This window comes from Microtus pennsylvanicus, chromosome 12 (assembly GCF_037038515.1).
Source record: "Microtus pennsylvanicus isolate mMicPen1 chromosome 12, mMicPen1.hap1, whole genome shotgun sequence".
In the NCBI taxonomy this organism is placed as follows: Eukaryota; Metazoa; Chordata; class Mammalia; order Rodentia; family Cricetidae; genus Microtus; species Microtus pennsylvanicus.
This window is the reverse complement of record NC_134590.1, coordinates 92406176-92428359: the sequence shown is the minus strand read 5'-3', so window position 1 is coordinate 92428359 and position 22184 is coordinate 92406176. Positions and strand designations below refer to the sequence as shown.

The 22184-nt window shown below is 54.1% G+C and overlaps 1 protein-coding gene across 1 annotated transcript; it reads left to right on the top strand.

The window, feature by feature from the left end:
• Positions 1-11497: 11497 nt before the first annotated feature.
• Positions 11498-21608, top strand: Tnfaip8l1 (TNF alpha induced protein 8 like 1). Its single transcript, XM_075942638.1, has 2 exons — positions 11498-11607; positions 20343-21608. Exon 2 carries the CDS (start codon positions 20347-20349, stop codon positions 20905-20907), a length of 561 nt encoding a protein of 186 aa, XP_075798753.1. The 5' UTR covers positions 11498-11607; positions 20343-20346; the 3' UTR covers positions 20908-21608.
• Positions 21609-22184: the final 576 nt, after the last annotated feature.

Genomic DNA, 22184 nt, shown 5'->3' with positions numbered 1-22184 from the left:
GAAGAAAGTCTCCAAATACCGTGCTCACTCCTGAGATTTGGGCTTATAAATATACTTTTATTAGATAATAATTAAGATCGTTATCCTAATGACGGTTATTGTCGGCTCCTGATGGTTTGGGGCAAAGCTCAAGCAGCTGCAGAGCCTGGCAGCTCTAATGGAAAAGCAGGCAGTGCAGAGATAGAGATCACCGCCCAAGGCCTGCTCAGGCCCAGGTAGCAGGAGGGAATAATTTGGTTCTCTGTGTGTTTGTGCATGTATGTATGTGTACATGTTTGTGCATGTGTATGTGTGCGTTGCATGTGCATGTACACGTGCACGTTTGCACATGCATGTATGTGTGTATGCTTGCACATGTGTGTACGCATGTGTGTTTGCACACGTGTGTACACATGTGTGTTTGCACGTTGTGTATGCACGTGTGTTTGCACATGTGTGCATGTGTAGGTTTGCACATGTGTACATGTGTATGCTTGTGCATGTGTGTACATGTGTATGTTTGCACGTGTGTACACGCGTATGCTTGTGCATGTGTGTACACTGTATGTTTGCATGTGTGTACACTGTATGTTTGCACATGTGTGTACATGTGTATGTTTGCACGTGTGTACACGTGTATGCTTGTGCATGTGTGTACACGTGTATGCTTGTGCATGTGTGTACACGTGTATGCTTGTGCATGTGTGTATATGTGTATGTTTGCATGTGTGTACATGTGTATGCTTGTGCATGTGTGTACATGTGTATGTTTGCACGTGTGTACACGTGTATGCTTGTGCATGTGTGTACATGTGTATGTTTGCATGTGTGTACACGTGTATGCTTGTGCATGTGTGTACATGTGTATGTTTGCACGTGTGTACACTGTATGTTTGCACATGTGTGTACATGTGTATGTTTGCACGTGTGTACACGTGTATGCTTGTGCATGTGTGTACATGTCTGTTTGCACGTGTGTACACTGGATGCTTGTGCATGTGTGTACATGTGTATGTTTGCACGTGTGTACACGTGTATGCTTGTGCATGTGTACGCATGTGCGTTTGCACACGTGTGTACACTATGTTTGCACATGTGTGCATGTGTATGTTTGCGCATGTGTACATGTGTATGCTTGTGCATGTGTGTACATGTGTATGTTTGCACGTGTGTACACGCGTATGCTTGTGCATGTGTGTACACTGTATGTTTGCATGTGTGTACACTGTATGTTTGCACATGTGTGTACATGTGTATGTTTGCACGTGTGTACACGTGTATGCTTGTGCATGTGTGTACATGTGTATGTTTGCATGTGTGTACACGTGTATGCTTGTGCATGTGTGTACATGTCTATGTTTGTACATATGTGTACACGTGTATGCTTGTGCATGTGTGTACATGTCTATGTTTGCACGTGTGTACACGTGTATGCTTGTGCATGTGTGTACATGTGTATGTTTGCACGTGTGTACACGTGTATGCTTGTGCATGTGTGTACATGTCTGTTTGCATGTGTGTACACTGTATGCTTGTGCATGTGTGTACATGTGTATGTTTGCACGTGTGTACACGTGTATGCTTGTGCATGTGTGTACATGTGTATGTTTGCATGTGTGTACACGTGTATGCTTGTGCATGTGTACGCATGTGCGTTTGCACACGTGTGTACACTGTATGTTTGCACATGTGTGTGCATGTGTATGTTTGCATGTGTGTACACTGTATGTTTGCACATGTGTGTACATGTGTATGTTTGCGCGTGTGTACAGTGTATGCTTGTGCATGTGTGTACATGTCTGTTTGCACGTGTGTACACTGTATGCTTGTGCATGTGTGTACATGTCTATGTTTGCACGTGTGTACACGTGTATGCTTGTGCATGTGTACGCATGTGCGTTTGCACACGTGTGTACACTGTATGTTTGCACATGTGTGCATGTGTATGTTTGCATGTGTGTACACTGTATGTTTGCACATGTGTGTACATGTCTATGTTTGCACGTGTGTACACTGTATGCTTGTGCATGTGTGTACATGTGTATGTTTGCACGTGTGTACACGTGTATGCTTGTGCATGTGTACGCATGTGCGTTTGCACACGTGTGTACACTGTATGTTTGCACATGTGTGTACATGTGTATGTTTGTACATATGTGTACACGTGTAGGTGGCATCCAGACATCCTTTCCAGGTGTGTTCCTCAACACATAACCACCTTCACTTTTCAGATTTATGTGTGCCTGTGCTTATATGTGTGTGCCTGCATACATGCATGTGAGCACACATGTGTACAGGTATACACTGAGGCCTGGAGCTGGAGTTACAGGCAGCATGAACTACCTGTTGTGGGCGCAGGAACTGAACTGAACTTAGGTCCACTGCATGAGCAGCCACTGCTCTTAATCATTGAGCCGTCTCTCCAGCCATTCCTCTTTCTATTTTTCTTTTTTAAGGTTTTCGAGACAGGGTTTCTCTGTGTGGCTCTAGCTGTCTTGGAACTCACTCTGTAGACCAGGCTGGCCTGGAACTCAGAGTTCTGCCTGCCTCTGCCTCTGAGTGCTGGAGTTAAGTGCGTGCACCACCACCGCCCGGCTGCCATTCCTCTTTTTAAAAAAGAATTTAAGTTCCAGCACTCAGGATGCAGGGGCAGGTGGAGCTCAGTATGTTTCTTGTCAGCCTGGTCTACATACTAAGACCTCGTGTGAAAAAAAGAATCATTGTTTTTATTTTTCCATCTTATTTTGGGAGGCAGGGACTCTCATGAATTTAGAGCTCCGCAGATCAGCTGTACTGGCCTTGTCTGCTCAACTCCAAGCCCAGAGCTACAGAATCAGAAAAAGTAAGTGGGGGCTGGCGAGATGGCTCAGTGGTTAAGAGCACTGACTGCTCTTCCAGAGGTCCTGAGTTCAATTCCCAGCAACCACATGGTGGCTCACAGACATCTGTGATGAGATCTGGTGCCCCCTTCTGGTGTGCAGGAAGGAATGTTGTATACATAATAAATAAATAAATCTTTTTTAAAAAAAAGAAAAAGTAAGTGGGCTGGGTGGAGCCCCTGCTTAGAATCCCCAGTGAAGGGCTGGGGGCGTGGTCAGGGTGGAGCCCCGCCTAGAATCCCCCAGTGATGGGCTGGGGGTGTGGTCAGGATGGAGCCCAGCCTCATATATGTGATCTGTTGACAACAGATCTGTTGCCTGTCTTATGATCCCAGGAATTTAACCGATGGGGAAACTGAGACACAGAGCATTTGAGTACCTGCATCTAGCCACACTGAGTCTTGGCCTGTCCACATGGACCTGTGGGCTGTGAGTGCATGTGCACAGATGCATGTGTGCGTGTGGCCAGCCAGGCAGGTAGTCTTGATTTGCAAGGAGGCTTCTAGGGAGACCCAGTCCCTACGGTGAATGGGGCGGTAAGGCTGCCTGGCAATCATCCTGAAGCCTGCTCCCCTCCCACACTTGTGCTGGCCAGGGGCCAGCCACTGACCTCAGGCACAGAGTCCTCTGGGGCCTGGGCAATCAATTAGTACTGGTTCTGGTGTCTGAGGAAAAAGCTGCCAGGAAGAGTTGAGGGCAGCGCCTGGGGTGCCGCATCTTCGACTGCCTGTGAGGCCAGGCCAGTGCTGCCTGCCCTCAGCAGCATCAGGGCTCAGAAGCATGTACTGAGCACCAACTGTATGCAGCATAGCAGTCATGGCCAGTATTATCCAGCTCTGTCCCCCCAGGCTTCCAGTGACAGATGGCGGGGACAGAAGCGTTCCAAGTTTCCTCTGTGAGTGACCAGGGCTGTGGTTTGATATCTGGGCAGCAACCGGTTGGGGAAGAAGCGTAGGGGTGGGCCCTCTAGAGAAGGGACCAGACACGTGGCTCACTTGGTGGCCATGCATTCGGGAGAGTCTGGGTTCAATCTTGAGACCACACAAATCTATGACCATTTCCTTTCTGTGCAAATGACACTCGCAGATGTCACAAAATGACAAGCCATTCATCTGTCACAAAGATAGACGGTGTCACCCAGGATCCTCAGAGGGTGCCGGGGGGTACAGATTCTAGGCTGTACTGTGAGATCTTTTGATAACTGGCATCGTCACCAGAGCGGGATCATCCCAGACGTGGAGTTGAGACCTCCACACATGCTTGAGCTGAGACAAGCAAGCTGCATTCAGATGTTAAAACCCAGGGCACACTGTTTCTCTTGGATGTAGGGTACATGATCCCTGCACCCTGAAATAGCACTCCTCCAGTGTCTGAGTCCCCAGGGTGGAGAGCCGACTGCTTGAGAGTCTCAGACCTGAACTTGCTGCCAGCCTGTTTCTCTGTGGCCACATCTAAGACATAGACCTCGCAAGGCCACTGGGTGGGCAGGAAAGGCAGCCACGGGAAACCTGGGTAGGCCACAGGCCATCAGATGTGAGCGGTGATTTCACACAGGGATTGCACATGAGGGCCTGGTCACCGGAGGGATTTATGTAGTCAGTCTTCGGGAACCAAGTCGGAGCTGAAGAGCTCTGAGAGACAAAGGTCTCTGCCTGGGAGGTTGGAAGTGAGAAGCCGCAAAATCCTTTCCAAGAAGTGGTATGTGGGGGCCAGAGCAGGGAAGCTGGGTCTGGCCAAAGAGAGGCAGAGGCAGGTGGATCTCTGAGTTCAAGGCCAGTCTGGTCTACAGCGTGAGTTCTAGCACAGCCAGGGCTAGAAACCCTGTCTAAAAAACTCAAAAAACAAACAAACAAACAAAGCAAAACAAAAAGGTCAAAAGCAAACTCTCCCCCACCCCCTGCAGGGATCAGACCCTGCTCTCCTCTTTAACACCAGCCACAGGTCAGCCTGCCTGCTTCTTCCACAGGCCAGGCTCCGTCTTGCCCTAGGAGGCTGGAGTGGCTGGAGGTGGAACAGGGGAGCTGGCGAGAGATGGAGCCTCACCAGGCTGCCAAGTCAGAGGGCAGAGCATTTCAGCCGCCTTCCGTTCTATCAGGTAACGGGGCGTGGGTCACTTGGGGGAGCAGTGGGAATCTGGGTGCAGGTTGAAATGGAATGAGTCATCTGAGTGAGGGAAAATGATGACGGCCTGGATATTGGGTACTTTGGGGGAGAGGAGATCAGCTAGAGAGAGACTTACAGACCCACTAGAGTGGCTTGTCCGGCAGCTGTGGGTATGGAGGGTCAAACGTACAGATGTTGGACTTCAGAGGAGCCCCTGATTGGCGGAGGAGCCGTGACAAATGGACAGAATCATCAGATTCTTTACATTACATCTTTACCAAGAAACAATTTTACCAAAATCCCCCTTTCATATGTAATGGCAGCATAGTATTCCCCAGAGCACGGTTCTCCACACATCTCCTGTCCCTCCCTGGGCAGTCAGGCTGTCTGTAGCCTCAGCTCCTCACTCCACAGAGGGTCAAACATCCTCGAAAGTGGCAGCTTCTAGGCAAGATGCAGGCAGAAGCTAGAAGGCTCTAAGAGTTCCCACCTCCTGGGGTCTCGGCAAAAAAATCACTGCAACTGAGACGGGGTCCAGGAGGCTGAGGACCCTGGAGAGGAGAATGGGAAGGAGCGTGTGCTCAGTGTCTGGGTGTAGGGCGACACATTCCACCCAACTCTAGGGACTCTTTCCTCAAGGATTTCCTCAGGATTTAAGACAAGATGGACGGCAAAGACTGGGAGGGACTCTGACTCAGGATGAAGGCCCACCCTGGTGCCAGCTGCATGGGGACAGGGCTATCAGAGGCAGGGCAGGGAGACAGAGTGCCAGGGTGGTCCTGGGCTGATCCCCACCCCCATCCCGTCGCCCCTCCCACCCCCACTGTCGCCGCCTTCCCAGCTCCTCTCCCCACTGCCTGCGATGCAGAATAGAATTGTGTTTTTATAACTTCTCTTCCCCCAGTGCCGACTCCATGTGCAGAGTTATATTTAAAAAACAGAGAGTGGCGGAGAGCTGCTGAGGCTCACAGCCGCACCCTTGGTGAAATAGGGGGAAAAAACAGGTATCTCTTCCCTCCGGGAGGCCAGAGGTTGGACTCAGAGGTGACAGGACCTGGGGCATTCATTTGTAGACTCTTAGCAGCTCCCAAAGCCTGTCCCTTGTCACAGCAAAGCTGGGGGGAGGGGCGTGAGTGGCTGGAACCATTGACTACATGATTCGGTGAGATAGTCTCTGACATCACTAACATTGTCCTTGCTGCCTGGCCGGGCAGGTGTGCCACTCAGCATGATGAGTCTCAGTGGACTTCCACGGTCTGGACACTGGGTTAGGAACATCTATGTACCAGATCGTCACCTCCCGAGGGCGTCTTTGCTCCCATGCCTAGCGAACAGTTGAACACATGGTCAGAGCCAAGCCCTTCAGAACCTCAGAACTGAGCCCTTCTCCAGAAGGGGTGCAGTGGAACAGGCCTGGAGACAGAGAACCGAAGAAACTGAGCCAGGAGAACCGGGAATTTAAGACCTGCATGGACTATAAAGAACTCTTCCTCAGACACCTCCTAAAGAAAGACCTCCCTGATCCCACCCTATAATGGCCCAAGGGGCTGGGGGTGTGGTCAGGGTGGAGCCCCACCTAGAATTCCCCAGTGAGGGCCCCGGGTGTGGTCACTTGAACAGAGTCCTTAGAAGTGTAGCTGCTCCATCTCTCTGCGCTGTTCCACTGGCTGTCGTGGACACCCACCCTAGTGGCTGTGGTTTCTGGTTTGATGCACAGCCTAGCCAAGGCTGACCTGGGACTCACTATGTAGCCCTGGACGTCCTTAAACCCTCTTACCTCTGACTCCCATGTGCTGGGGTGACAGGTGTACACTTCTACACCTGGTTTATCTGGTGCTGGGGACAGCACCCAGGACCTATTGTGGTCTAAGAAACCCAGCCCAACTCTCAAAGTATTCACTGATTTGACCTTTGAAATGGTGATAGGCATTTGAGAAAGGTTATCTGCTTTGCAGAGGGGAAACTGAGGCCTGGCAAAAAAGAATTCTGCGTGACTTAAACCCAGGAGGTCAGACAAGGTTTTCTCCCAGGCAAACCACTGAGAAGACAGTGCCCTCCCCCCTCCCCCCCCCACCCCCGTCCCCACACACACCCTCCGCAGCTTGGGCAGTAGTTTCCTGCTCCTTCCTCAATGAGGGACCAGTGCTGCAGGTGCAGGGAACAGTAGGCATGTACAAAGGCCTTGGGGCAGACAGAGGGCACAGCCCACAGGACAGTCCTGGAGCAGGGCAAAGCCTGGTGCATGGGAAGCGGGAGAGGCGGGGGGTGGGCTGGTGGGCTGCAGGAAGACTTGGGTTTTGTTTTGGGACAGGCTCTACATTGCTCTGGCTGTCCTGAAACTGGCTGGCCTTGAACTCACAGCAGCACCCTCCTGCCCTCTCTTCCCAGTGCTGTTTGCTTGAGCGAGGAGGAGGTGAGCCTGCAGTGGATGAGCTGAGACGTAGGTGTGCACAGGGTAGACCCAGCCCTGCCTGCCTGCATCTCAGAGGAGGCAAACGCCATCTCTGGGCTCGTTCTCCATACTGGCTGGGTGGATACCATCACAGCGAGATTCCTCAGGCCACACAGGCACCAAGGCCAAACATTAGCTAATGTTTATTGCCCCAGATTCTGAGCAGTGTGGGGCCACTGGATGACCCCCTCATCAGGTTGTTTACACACACATCGCTGAGGTGAGAAGATGAGGCCAGCAGCAGCCCTGGAGATGTCACCTATGACTGCAGCGTGCGCACAGCTTCCTTTCTTTATGCCTGCTGAGATCCAGGAGTAAACACAGGACCCAGGCTTCATCCAGGTCCTCACAGTGACACCCAGGACCTCTGAGGACACGGTGACAGTGACCCTGGTACCCAGATTAGGAGAGGACGAGGGGATGCAGGAGTGAGGGATGTGGTGGGTGCTGTGGTCCCGCCCACTGGCTCATTCTGGAGGGAAACCCCATTTGACTGGCTGAGAAGCATTTTAGTGAGCGCTACTGTGTGCCAAACCAACAGGGACATAGGAGAGTGGTCAAACCAGCTGTGTCCCCTACAGACTGATTCCAGAAGCTGAGACAGGGGGATGATGAATTTGACACCATATGGGGTTGAAGTCACAGAATGAATGGGGTATAACGGGTGAGGTGGTGTGATAACTCCCATCTCAGCACTGGAGAATTGAAGCAGGAGTTCAAGGTCATCCTCAGCTGCACAGCAAGTGTGAGGCCCTGTCAAAGAAGGAAGGAGGGAGGGATGAGGGAGGGAGATACACACAAAAGTGATAATTTTGATTGTTTTATTTTATTTTTGAGACGGGATCTCACGTAGCCCAGGTTAGCTACCACTTCGCTGTATATTGAAGACGTTGAACTCCTGCCTCCACCTCCCCAGAGCCTGATGACAGGCGCTGGGATTGGAACCCAGGGCCTGTGCATGCCCTGCCCTCACTGTGTCCACTGAGCCCATTCCTGCCCTGTTTGAAAAGTCTCAGGAATCGTGGCTCTTGATCTTGCCCAGTCCAAGGTGGTAGGGAGTCAGCACCCTCAGAGATAGAAGCCTGGATAGCACCCCCAGACATGCACACCCCACTTTCTGCTCACACCTGTCATTTTACTGTCAGCCGTCTCCTCCCACACGCAGCCCGTGGACTGGCGGCTGCACTCCTGCAGGCTGGTGGTGCGGCCAGCAGGGCAGACAGCCTCACCCAAGACCCTAGGGAGGGAACAGGAGCCCCGTGCAGTGTACCGGGAACCCGCTGATCAGGACCACAGTAGGAGACCCCATCAAGGTTCCCCTCTTGCTCCCCACCCCTCCTTTGTAGGTCGTCCCTAGTGCCTGGAGACAGATGGATCCTGCTGTGTGGGTGTCACTCGCAGAGCCAGACAGGCTGAGGAGTGAGGGAGTTCTGAGAACCAGGGACTACACCGCAGTGTAGCATCCCAACATAGGGGGACCTTAGCGGGCAGTGCCGACCGAGCCCCTGCCTCACATGCTGTCCCAACCTCGTCCCCGCTCTTTCTCATCTCTCAAGCCCCAGGAGAGGTTCAGGGAAAGGGGTCGCTCGATCGGGGTCACACAGCCAGGAGGGGTGCAAGGCGGCCTGTTGGGATGCTGGGGAGCTGCTGGGTGGCGTCTGGAGAGACTTGGCTCGCGACCCTTCTTCCCCGTGCAGGTCCCTGGTGCCGGGAGCTCCGGGACGTGTGCAGAGCGCGCCTCCTGCCGGGCGGCTGTAATCTCTACAGCCCTGACCCGGGACCAGGACCCAGGAGAGATATCCTGGCGTGCAGCTCCTAGCTATGGTGGACCCCCTCCTCCTGAGCTAATCTTTTCATCTATATGCTCCCCGTTCCAAGCTGAGCCCGGATCCCTTCTGAATTCCCAACTTTCCATCTCTGCGCTCTGAAGCTCCGTCCCCATTCAACACTAATTCCATCCTCTCCCCAGTCAACTGCGCCCACCACCTATTTCCTGGCTCTGTGGCTCTGATTACTGCAAGGAACCCCGAACTCCTGGGAGTGGAACCCTACGGGGAGTGTCCTTCTGTGTCTGGCTCAAGTCGGTGAGTATCATCCGTGGTGGAGCAGGTGTCTGAATAACGTCCCTTCTACACGTGGAGCACAGCTCATCTACCTCTCACTGACGGACACTAACGTTGCCTCCATCCTTTGGCTCCTGTGAATAATTGAATTAAAACTGCCGTACATACACATCAGAATCTGTGTTTCCTACCTGAATGTACCTACATGGGGAATGCCTGGCGGCCAAAGTGATCTTCCGTAAACTTAAGAAATTTCAAACTGTTTTCTGAAGGCTGTCACCATTTTACACCTCCCCCCAGGGACGTCCTCATCCTCGCGGACGATTTGTAAGATGATGATGATGATGATGGTTACTAAACTGGATATGGACCTGGGGGTTCTTGCACACTGGGCAGACACTCCACCCCTGAGCCGCCAATACCCTCCGCCCTTCACTTGGGGATTCGAGGTGGGGACTCCACCTCTGACCATGCCCCAGTGCCTCATTTGCTCCACTTGAGCCACACCCCCAGCCAACACAGCCGGGTTTGAGCCCGACTTCCGTCACACCCAGACTGTCTGTGGGTTTTCTAGACTGAGACTTGCTAAATCACGGCTCTCTGGCAGCCAGGTGCCAAAAAAACTGCTTCAATGACCACCCCCGCACTAGCTGCCCTGGTTCGTACTTGGAGGTCTGGGCTATGAAAATCTAGAGCAAGCTGGGCTGTAGTGGATGGAGCACGCCTTTAATCCCAGCACTCGGGAGGCAGAGACAGGCAGATCTCCGTAAATTCGAGGCCAGCCTGGTCTACAGAGCTAGTACCAGGACAGGCTCCAAAGCTACAGAGAAACCATGTCTCGCAAAAATAAGAAAGAAAGAAAGAAAGAAAGAAAGAAAGAAAGAAAGAAAGAAAGAAAGAAAGAAAGAAAGAAAAGAAAAGAAAGAAAAGAAAATCTGAGCAGTGGTCTCTACTGGGTACACTGAGCGTGTTTGGGGTTGTCTGTGGCTGCCACACAGCGGGAGCTCCCGGATAGGGAGTGAGTGAAGGCGGTGAACGATGCTCAACGTCCCTGTACAGCCCCCTGCAGAGCCTGGATGGCTACTGAAAACAAGTTCTTGGCCCCACACATTGGAGAGCACAGACAATCTGAAATCAGGGCGGGCACTTGGGTCAGTGCTGCTCCAGGCAAGTCGCTTGCCCTCTCTGGGCCTCGGTTTCTATCTCTCATAATATAAAGGCTGGATTTATTTTGGGGTCTTAAGGCCCGTGCCAGGGGAGGTCAGGATGCAGACAGCAAGCATCTACGAGGCTTCCTGGAGAGGGCGATGGCGCTGAGACCTTTCCAGTGCTGACTGGGCCATCCAGGCACAGGAAGTGCAGACGGGGGATGCGGATTTGGGGGGAGGGTGGGAGGTGATGGGGGTGTGGGAGCCACTCCCAGGTTGAGTTCCCAGGACTCACAGCCGCGTCCTCCATGGAGGCTACCAGGAGCGAGACTATTGGAGTGTCCCCCTTACCCCAGCGACACCCACCGAAGGGGGTTCTTCACTAGACTCGTGAATCCCAAAGATGTCCCAAGACAAATGTTGGGCTTCATTTGTCACTGGGGTCCCAGGTGGCATCCTAACTACTCAGTGGGTAAACTGAGACCAGCCCGGAAGGGTCCATGTGCTTTTTGGTGCCTCGCGGGAGCGCGTCTCTATGCTGTGTCCGGTAGGATCTCTGGCGGGGTGCACACGTACCCCATTTTTCTCTGCCTGAGTCTCCTTCCTCTCACCCCCCCCCCGCCCCGTTCCCGCCACGGAACTCCACTGCGCCGCCCTCGCCTCGACGTCCGGCGTCCGGTGCTGCTGCTGCTGCGCTAATCCGGAGGAATCCCCCCCAGCCACAGGCCACGCCCCCGCCACGCCCCCACCTCCGCGGTCGAGGCCTGCTCTGCTGCCACTGGCCCCTTCGTACACCGCCCGTTCGCTCCTATTCGCTGAGCCAGTGAGAGTCTGCAGGGGCGTGGATTGTTCTGTGCGGGGGCGTGTCTATATCAGGGGGCGTGGCCCCTGCCCAGCAGCCAGCTCGGGTCGGTCCACCAGCGGTTCCCGCCCCACAGAGGCGCCTGCACAAAAGTGACAGCCAGACGGATCCTGAGAAGCAGGTGAGCGATCCGGGTCCCCGCACCCGTCCATCCTGGGTCCTTGCTGTCTCCTCTTATCCCCACACTGTCCTAGGTGCATCCCGGCCTCAGTTTCCCTGTATACCTGTGCCTGGCTGTGTGAGTAGGCTGCTGTGGGCTGCTGTAATGGTCCTAGTATCCCTTCTCAAGGGGACATGGTGGACCTCGCCCTGTACAGGTGTGCAGCCCGACTCCAGAACGGCCTGGATATTCCCGGCGGTGGCCGGCCAGATCCCACTGTGGCTCTGGCTGGTACAGGGACCCCACCTGAACCCCCGTCATCCAGACTAGGAGCTTCCCGTCGCCCTGAGCCCTGGGACTCTGTTTTACCAGCTGGGAACTGGAGCAATCCCCATCATATAATTGGCAGGTGACTTGACCCAGGTCTGTGACCTCCTGGCTCTTCCAGTGGTAGCCTGGAGGGTAAACTGAGGCTCAGAAAGTAGCCTGTGGTTGACCAGGGATGTATAGACAGAGGGAACCCGAATGTGGCTTTTTACCTTTTTGAGCGGCCAGTCTGGAGCAGGACAGGGTGAGCGCCAAACTGTACGCAGGCTCCTGAGACACTTCCCCCGCTCCAGGCTGCAGAGCCTCTGGAAGCCTGCCTAGGGGTCAGAACATGGCTCACACAAACCTGACTTCCCTGAACAAGTAACTTAATTATAAGCCTCAGTTTCCCTGTCTGTGACTTGAGATAGTTGTTTCATGACTCCCTGGGACTAAAGGCTTCTGGGAGGATTAAAGCAAAGACAAAACCCACGGAGGCAGAGCCAAGGTGGGCTACACAGGGAAGCCACATCTAAAACCAAGTGGAGACTGGCCTGTGGCCTGGTGGGTGGAGTGTTCTACTGAGCAGGAGGCCCTGGGTACCAGCCCCATGGCCACGTGAACCAAGGTTTGGGGTGCGTGGCTTTCATCCTAGCTCTTGGAACAGAGGCAGGTGAATGTCTGTGAGTTTGAGGTCAGGCCTGCCCAGTGAGTTCCAGGCTAGTCATGACTGTGAAGTGAGACCCTGTGATAACAACAAACAAAGAAAAACAGGAATGTGGACTTTGTGTGCCAAACTTCCTGTTTTCCCATCCTGGGACTTGAGAGTGGCTGCCCCTTCCCCACACGGACCGTCCAGTCTCAGGACCTTTGCTCATACCTGCTACAGCCACAGCCGAGCAACACAGGCGCCAATTTTGAAACATAACAAGTTCATGGTCTGGGCCGCACCTAGGACGTGGGTGACTGGGAGGGATGGGGTGGGGCCGTGGGGACTATCACAGAACAAAGAACATTGGCACCGAAAACCTGTGCTGGGCCAGGGCTGGATCCTGAGGGGACAGGGACACAAGACACTTGTGTTCAGTTTACCCTCTGACCACTGGGCAAGTGAGGACCCAGCCCACAATGATTACTGATTTAATGATTTAGTATACTGATTAAGTATGAAATGATTACTGATTTAATGATTTAGTATATTGATTCAGTATGAGGGGATTCAGCCTACTTCAAGGCCAAATCGTCATGGCCACAGGGGTGCATGCCACCTGCTGAGTCCGGTGCCACCCAGGACTCACTAGAGACTTGAGGAGGGTGAACTTTGATCTAGGGATTTGGTGAGTCCACTCTCCCCAGAAATTCTGCATTGTCCCACCAGGTGGTTGCTTTGAGTTCCCAAGCCTCTGTTTACCCATCTGGGACCCTCCAGAGGGTGCTCTGCAGGCTGGGGGCTTCCACAATCCTCCCCAAAGGCACCATGGAAGGGCTGATGGGGCACACAGCTTCTGGAAGATTCTCAGACTGAGTCAGTAGGCCCCTCTGATTTTGGAGTGACCCTGTGTAAGATGAGCTCCTTAGGGGCTGGACTCATATCCCACTCCTGACTCGGTGTTGCTCTGAGAATATCTGTCAGCTCCCAGGCCCCTTCCTCAGTTTCTCCTTTTGTCATGACCATGAGAGGTTACTTAGTCACTTGACAAACAGTTCCTGAAGACGGAGGGGAGGTTAAGTATGGTGCCTCGTGGCACCAGAACACAGCAGTATCCAAGCTGGTCCAGTGCCCACCCTCCTCTGCCTCACAGTTGGAGCTGGAACCTGTCCTGAGAAATAACTGTAACCATAAGATGAGGAACTGGGAGGAACATGGAGGAGGCCCGTGGCTGCAGCAGAGGGAGAGGGAGGCAGGATTCTCAGGACTTGGGCCCCAACAGTGAGGGAAGTGGGAGCCTCTGGCATTTCGGGAATCCTGGTGAGGGTGAGAGGAAGCTGCGTGGAAGCTGGGAGCCTTGGGAAATGGAGGGAGCTGGTACAGTCTGGGGACGAATGCACACACTGTCATACTTCCCTGGTTAAAACCCTGAGTGGAGGCCGAGGCGTGAGGATCGCGGTAAATCTGAAGCTAGCTTGGCCTACAGAGTGAGTCCTTATCTCAAACTCTGACCCTAAAGAAGCCCTGTCCCTGTGTGGAAGCTGAAGCAGGGGTCCATGCCCCTGTGGCTCTGTGACAGTCTCTTGAAAGTATATTAATTTATTCTTTTTTGTGCATGTGGAGTAGACAACTGGCTGTCCTTCACTGAGTGGGTCCTGGGCTCGAACTCAGGTTGTCTGACTTGACAGAAAGCGCCTTTACCTGCTGAGCCACGTTGCTGGCCCTCAACCCCCATTTCTTCAGGACATGTCTTGCCTCCCAGGTCTCCCCTACCCATTCTTGGGGTGGCATCATTGTGGGGACCCTGTTTGAGAACCCCCAGTGTCTTCCTCACCAGGGAAGCTTCCTCCTCCCAGTCCTGATGCTAAGGGTGCTGTTTGCAGGTGGAGTCCCCAACAGGTGACAATGCTTCGGGATAGACTGGGGGGCCTGGGTGACGTGGGGCCTTGTCCTAGCCACCGTGGGGCAGTCAGCGAGGGCGGAGAAAGAGAATGGCGGGCTTGGTGACATAAATTATTGATGAGCTGCGTGTGGGACATAAAGAATTCATGAGACCGGGGGCTGCCCAGGGGCGGGCGGCAGCGTCGGTCTTACGAGAGCTGCTGCTGGGTTTTGGGAATTCTGCCATCTGGTTGTTAAACCCAGATTAAAAGTCAAGGAGTGAGTGCTTCCAGCTAAGTAAATCGTGTTGTATTTATTATTTATTACATTTATTTACAGTGTGTGTGTAAGCCAGGGCGCATGGGTTGGAGGTCAGATGATAACTCATGGGAGTCGATTCTCTTACCATGGTGTAGGTCTCAGAGATCGAACTCAGGCTGTCGGACTCGGTGGCAAGCACCCTTATCCACTGCCGTGTTGACAGAATGCAAACCAGATCATAGGTAAAGTTGTCAGGTGGTGGCACCCTCTGTCAGCCGAGCTAGAGAGGCAGAGGCAGGAGGACCAGGAGTTCAAGGTCAGCTTTATATAGTGAGGGGATAGCCTGGGCTAAATATGAGATAAAAATATAAGTGCACTTTATGGAATGCAGATGCTATTTCTGTTCTGGAGAAGCTTCACCCCAGCCCCTGGCATCTATATCCAAAGAATCTGGAACGTTTTGGTGGAAGCTCCACCCCAAGCCCCCTCTCCCATATCTCTCTCCAAACCCTACTACATCTCAGAAAGCCTGCCAAATGATGACCCCTCCCTCAGAGATGCTCAAGGTCACTCCCACAGGGTATTTAAACTGCCCCCCCAAACAGACACGTGGTTTTCCGGTCTTTCTTTTCTGTCTCCTCCCTGGGAGGCTGGAAAATCATCCGGGAGCGTTGTATTTATATTTCGGGTTGATTTGGTCTGATTGGATTGCTGCTTCGGTGGAGAGGCTCACGGGGTGCAGAAACTTTTCAGTTTTAATAAAGCTCTTAAGATTGATGGTGACAGCCGGGCGATGGTGGCGCACGCCTTTAATCCCAGCACTCGGGAGGCAGAGGCAGGCGGATCTCTGTGAGTTCGAGACCAGCCTGGTCTACAGAGCTAGTTCCAGGACAGGCTCCAAAGCCACAGAGAAACCCTGTCTCGAAAAACCAAAAAAAAAAAAAAAAAAAAAGATTGATGGTGACAGTTCCCACCCATGATAAACCCCAATAAAAACACACAGGAAAAAACAAAACCAAAACAAAACAAGGATTCAAAGGTCAGGTTGGGTGTGATGGTGCACGCCTTTGATCCCAGCACTCGGGGAAACAGAGGCAGGGGAATCTCTCTAAGTCTGAGGTCAGCCTGCCTGGTGTACATAGAGAGACCCTGTCTCAAAACAAAACAAGGGGTGAGGAGAGAGAAGCAAAAGCATATGCAAGGGTGGAGAGAGGCCTGGAACGTGAAGTGTTTGCTGTCTAAGCATGAAGACCTGAGTTCGAAACTCGGGAATCCCACAGAGAAGCCAGGACTGAGGGCGGGCAAATGTGATCTCATGATAGGGGTGGGGACAGGAGTGTCCTTGGGGCTTGGTGGCCAGGCCTGGCTTCTGGTCTGGGTGCACAGTAGAGGTCATCAGTCCCCAGCACCACACACAGTGACTGCCAGCGTAGACACCCCATGGCCTGTGTCCATGTTTGTCCTGAGTCTGTTGGAAATGGCACAGGGGCTCCCCAGCTTCATGTGTCTCCTGTGGCCACTGTGGCCGCAAGGACCCCACAAGGATTCTCAGACCTTTGCAGAAGCCTGGCTTGGTTACTGTGTGGCCGGCTGTGGCCACCATGGAGACGGGGCCTGGGGACTGGGGAGGGAAATGGTGTCAGCTGTGCCCAGGAACAAGGGCCCATCCACCTGCACCCACCTCTGGGTATGCAAAGGATCGATCGCGTGTGAGGTATGCGAGGAGACGTCACTTACACAAGCAAGTCAGGGCGGTGAGCAAGGAATGACAGGCGCCACAAGCAAGTCGGGGGTCTGAGAAAGGGGTGAGGCATGAGGAAGGGGGGTGTCTCGGCATTTTGGGCTTGGGGATGTCGCTGTGTAACTCAGGGTGTCCTGGAACTCACTCTGTAGCCCAGGCTGGCCTCCACAGACATCCTCCTGCTGGGGTGGGAGGGACCACGCTCACTTGCTCTCCAACTGCCTGGCCTCAGGGCTGCCATCCTGGGAGCCGGAGGGCATTCAAGGAGGTTCTGAGGTTGGGGTGTGAGTGGCACCTGCGGGCGAATGTCACAAAGGACGGCACAGATCACATTTGATCACATTTGTTTGTTCATTAGAACTTGATGTGACAGGAACTACTTCGTGAGGCCCAGGGGGCTCCATGGTGCACACTCTGGCTCCAGGGGTCATCCTGGCAAGGCTGCCAGTGTGCCTCTGTGGAGAGTGGAGTCCAGGTGCCCCCAGCGGTTGCGGCTTGTCGTCTGAGGCTCCCTGAGGGCCAGTGAGCCAGGGATCCCCATTGCGGGCTTACAGCAGGGTCATCCCACCTGGGTTTTGTTTCTTTTTGTTTTTGTTTGGTTTTTTTCGAGACAGGGTTTCTCTGAATGTCCTGGAACTCACTCTATAGCTCAGGCTGGCCTCAAATTCATAGAGATCCGCCTTCCTCTGCCTCCAGAGTGCTAGGATTAAAGGTGTGTGTCACCATTGCCCAGCTTTCCACACTGGTTTTTCTGTCAGGACTTGAGAACTCAGGTCCATATGTTTACAGCAAGACTTTACCCGCTCGGCAGTCTCTGAGGACACTTGACCAGGTGTAGCAATGTCCCAAGGCCCCAAGGCTACCAAGATACCTGGGAAGTGATGTGGGTGCTCTAGGTCAACCTTGGGCTCCCCGGACTGTGCTTGGGTGGGCCAAGGGGGGAAATGGGTATGGGAGACACATGTGGGTCACCCTGGTTTGAACCTCCAGTCACTGGGGTCCACCTGTCTTTCCACACCTCTCTCGCCAGAGTTCTCCACAGCCCACTTAGCATTCAGGAATAGATTAGTCACTGAAAACACATTTACTGAGCACATTTACTATGCCCCGTGCTCCCTGCCAAGACCTGCCTCCCATCCCTCCATCCTCTCCCCTCCCTCCTGTACCCACAGATCAGAGCTGTGCCATCCCCAGCACCATGTCCAGCAGGCATGGCAGCACACGCCTTTCATCCCAGCACTCAGGAGGCGGAGGCAGGATCAGGTCAGCCTGATTCAGAAAACAAAACCCAAAGACAAGCAACCAAAAAACTGGGGGAAAAGAACTAGCAGGAAGTGGGTCAAGGAAGTGCTCCTGAGCCTGGAGCTTTACACTCAGAAAGGCCTCTGGCTTCCAGAAGTCACCGCAGTCACGCAAAGGCCCTGTGGCTTGGCGTCGTTGCAGGGGCCGGGTTGATCTCTGAGTTCAGAGCCAGACACCAGGCTACATCTGTCCCCACCCAAGGGAAGGTCTCACCTAAGCCAAGGTCCCCAGCAGGGAGCCTGGCGCTCGGAGGAATATTGGGAGCTGTTGTGGAGTGCCAGGAGCTGCAGGAACTGATGGGGTTCAGAGCACAAAGCTCAAGTAGGGCTTGGCAGCAGATGAGAAGTCTAAGGTCGCCAGACAGTGGCGGCAGCCAGCTTTAACCCCAGCACTCAGGAGGCAGAGGCAGGAGGACCCAGCTGAGTCCCAGGATAGCCTGGGCTACGCGTAGAGACCTTGTCTCAAACATCACAAAAACTTTAAAAACCCATCAAGACTAAGATGCAGTCCAGGGCCCAGGAGAGGACCTGGGGCTCTGTTTTGGACTTAGGCTGTTGTCCCGCAGGGAGAGGAGCTGTGGTGACCTGTGGTGACCTGTGGTGAACTGTGTGGCCCTGCCCTGGGTCCTTTGTGCATGCACCTCCCACTACTGTCCCCTCCCTCCAACCTGTCCCTCCTGTCCTGAGGCTCCAAAGGCTGCTGACAACTGGCCTTTCTGTGGCCCTTGCTCCAAGCTTTTCCCATCCCCAGGCCCAATTTTTGCTTTTTTTCTCCCTGTTTATTGGTTTCTTATGTTTCTGTCCTCACCCTGGTTCACAAGGCCTCTTCAGGATGATTTTGGGGTTCCAGCCAGTCACAGTTGACACACGCCTGTCATCTCATAGTCGGGAGGCTGAGGCAGGAGGATTATGACCGAGTCAAAGGTCAGGCTGTGTGATATGAGACCCTGCCTGGAAAAAGGGGGAAAAAAAGTGAAAATACATAAGAAATGAATTAAGGGGTGGAGGGGTCAACTCCAGGCACAAGAGGATCCCCAAGTCATGTATAACCAGAAGAGGGCAGAACCGGGGTGCTGGGGAGGCAGAAACAGGGTCTCTTTGCATCACTTCTGTGCTCTGGTGTTGGGTATACAACTGGTGCTCCATAAATACCCACCAGGCAGTTGAGTGACTGCATGAGTGTGGGGCCGAGTTCTGGAGGGGAGCCTGGGCTCTTTAACTCCAGACTTTGGGTGCTGTGGCGCTTGGGGGGGGGTCAGGGACCAAGGCCACAGCACCTCATCCCTGGGAAAGTCCCTGCCATGAAGGCCTCACATGGCCACACTCAGGCCCCTTATGCAGGAAGACAGGGACATCCTGGTCGGTCAGGACAATGGGTTTCAGAACAGGAAGTGGAGGCCAGCAGCTGGCTGCCCCAGGTGGCGGCTCAATAGGAATCGGGATGGCCAGGATAGGCCACAGCTGTGCCCCCGCCAGTCTTGCGGAAGTCTGTCCACGCTCTCAGCTTCACTCCTGAGCCAAGGAGTTCAATTTGGCTTTGTCCATGGGGAAAGCAAGGCCCAGAGAGAGTCAGCACTCCTCTGGGGTCACACAGCCCCCAAACCAAACAGAGACTCCATACTTTGTTATTGAGAATTCCCCATTGTCTAGTGTCAATTAGGAAACAACCCCTGGGCCTTCAGTCCTGGTCTGCTGGAGGAAGCTGACCTTGAACTTCTGACCCCCCCAAGTGCTGGGGAGGCAGGTGTGCCGTGTCTGGTGTGTGTGGTGCCCTCAGGTGTGGGGCCGCGCTGGGGACTGACCGTCCTCTCCTGCTGTGTGAGTGGACTTTGATGGGACAGATCCCACCCACCACTGTCCATTCTTCTCCGCCTGGGCCATTCAGGAGGGCTGTGCTCTTTGCAGAATGACATTGGCCCAAGTGACGAAATGGGTTCACATGGCGGGCGCCCTGTGTCAACAGCCCTGTCTGGGCCCTGGCCAGTACACCGCAGGGGTATTGAACGCTGGGGGCAGGGAAGCTGCCCAGCCATCCTTGTGCCCCTGACCGCTAAGGCCAAGGAGAGGATGGTGAGAGTGGGGGCTGCCTGGAGTCTGGGTTCACACAAAAGCCGGCTTTGTAGGGGAATTGGGGTGAGTGGGCTGGAGGGTGGGCACTGCTGGCCTGGCCATGAAGCATGACCCACCAAGGCCCAAGGGCCTGGTCTCAATACAGCCTCTGTGTGTCCTCTGAGGGGCCAGGGGTCCCCAGGAACACAGCAGAAGAGGGGTCAGGCCCTGACTTCCCTATGTGTTTCGGGGGTGGAGGGGGTGGTCGCAGCCGTCCAGCCCTGTGTGGCTCAGAGGGAGTACCCAACAGGAGTCAGGGGCTCTGGGTACTGGGAGGTGTGTAGGAGTTTATTAGGTAAGAGGCATGAGAAGTCTCAGTTGTGTTGAGTACTTCTGTTGGGGAAAATTCTAGAACTGCTTGCACCTGCTTGTCCCTTTGGTCGCTTGTCAGCTCAAATGTCTTCAACGTCCAGTGAGGGAACAGTCTCATCTGGCGAGCTGGCGAGTAGGGGTGGTGCCGAGCCTCAAGCATTTCCAGGACCTGAATGTTGTGTCTGTCATCCCACAGGGCCATGGACACCTTCAGCACGAAGAGCCTGGCCCTGCAGGCCCAGAAGAAAGTGCTCAGCAAGATGGCCTCTAAGGCCATGGTGGCCGTGTTTGCGGACGACACCAGCAGCGAGATCCTGGACGAACTGTACCAGGCCACCAAGGAGTTCACCCGCAGCCGGAAGGAGGCACAGAGGGTGGTGAAGAACCTGGTGAAGGTGGCCGTGAAGCTGGCCGTGCTGCTGCGGGCGGGTCAGCTGGACGGGGACGAGCTGGCCCAGCTGCGAAGGTTCCAGGGCCGCATGCGCAGCCTGGCCATGACGGCCCTCAGCTTCCACCAGGTGGACTTCACCTTCGACCGGCGCGTGCTGGCCGCGGGGCTGCTGGAGTGCCGGGACCTGCTGCACCAGGCCACCGGCCCTCACCTCACCGCCAAGTCCCACGGCCGCATCAACCACGTCTTCGGCCACTTAGCCAACGGCGACTTCCTGGCCGCGCTGTACGGCCCGGCAGAGCCGTATCGGAGCCACCTGGGCCGCATCTGCGACGGCCTTGGAAGAATGTTGGACGAGGGCGGCATCTGACCTGTCCTGGAGACCTCTCCCGAACATCAGTGTTTGTCCCAGCTTTGCTCCTTTCTACTTCCGAGAAGCTGTCTTGTAGTCCAGCCTGACCCCAGACTCTACGGGGCCGAGGCTGACCTTGAACTGATGCTGCTCCTGCTGCCTCCTGAGTGCTAGGGTCACACCGGTGTGCTCCACCATCTCATTGTTGGGCACTGTCATTCTTTCAGATAAGGTCATGGAGACTCGGGAGTAAAAAATTGTACTCCCCAAGCCCTGCTCCCTGCCCCCCGCCAAATGTTTATGTTCGCTTCCTAACTCTCAGGGCCTCCCAATGTGACTCACTTTAGGAAATGGAGTTCAAGTCCTGGCACCAGTCTAGGTTTGAAGGGATCCCAGCCCGCCATGTGGGCTGGGGATGAGCACACTTCCGTGTTGGGATCGGAGGAGACCCCATCTGGAGACTGCACCCAGCATCTAAGAGCAGGAAGAAGCCGTCCCTGAGGTGGCTCAGTGAGTCGTGACGGGAGCTCAATCCCCAAAACCACAGAGTGGAAGCAGAGAACCAGTCAGCAAGGAGCGACTGAGCTGGTGGGAATGCTGGAGTCCTCACTGGGAGGGAGGAACCTGGGGACCTCAGAAGCTGTCCCCAGCTTCAGCAGGGCAGGACTGCTGGAGATACATGTCTGTGTTAAATTATAATGCCGTATTTGGGAAACAAACCCATCTTTTCTCTTTGTATGACAGCCAGGACTTGTACCCAACCCTGACCACACATGTGGGAGCATGACGTAATACCTAGCTTAACCTTATGGTCACTATGAGACAGACTTTTATCCTTGGAAAGGTGGTCAGGCTTCAGTAATGTGTGTGCACAGCTGAGGTGTGGGTTAGTGCTCTAGAATCCCCAGTAAGGGATTGGGGGCGTGGCCAGGGTGAAGCCCCGCCTAGAACCCCCAGTGAGGACAGTGCGGCCGCACTTGGGGGGGGGGTTCTGCAATGCTGCAGGTGTTAAGGTGATATGGGAGATGGGGAGGACACACAACACCCACAGCTGTGAGTATTTAGGACAAAGTTTACAACCTGCATCCTGTGGGGCCTGGTTGGGGGGGTCACAGAGGCTTTATTAGTGTTTCAAATCTGGCCAACACAGAGATTCTATCAACAACTACTGATTGTTAATATTTGTTGTTTTCAAAACAGCATCTTACCCTATAGCCCGCCAGCTCTGGGGCCCCAGCCCACGGGGCAGCAAGGGGTCAGGTCCTGGAAGCCTCCCTCTCTCACACCAGCTCCAC

Excerpts from the sequence above, each read along its gene's own strand:
- Tnfaip8l1 (XM_075942638.1), top strand. The coding sequence starts at position 20,347 with ATGGACACCTTCAGCACGAAGAGCCTGGCCCTGCAGGCCCAGAAGAAA.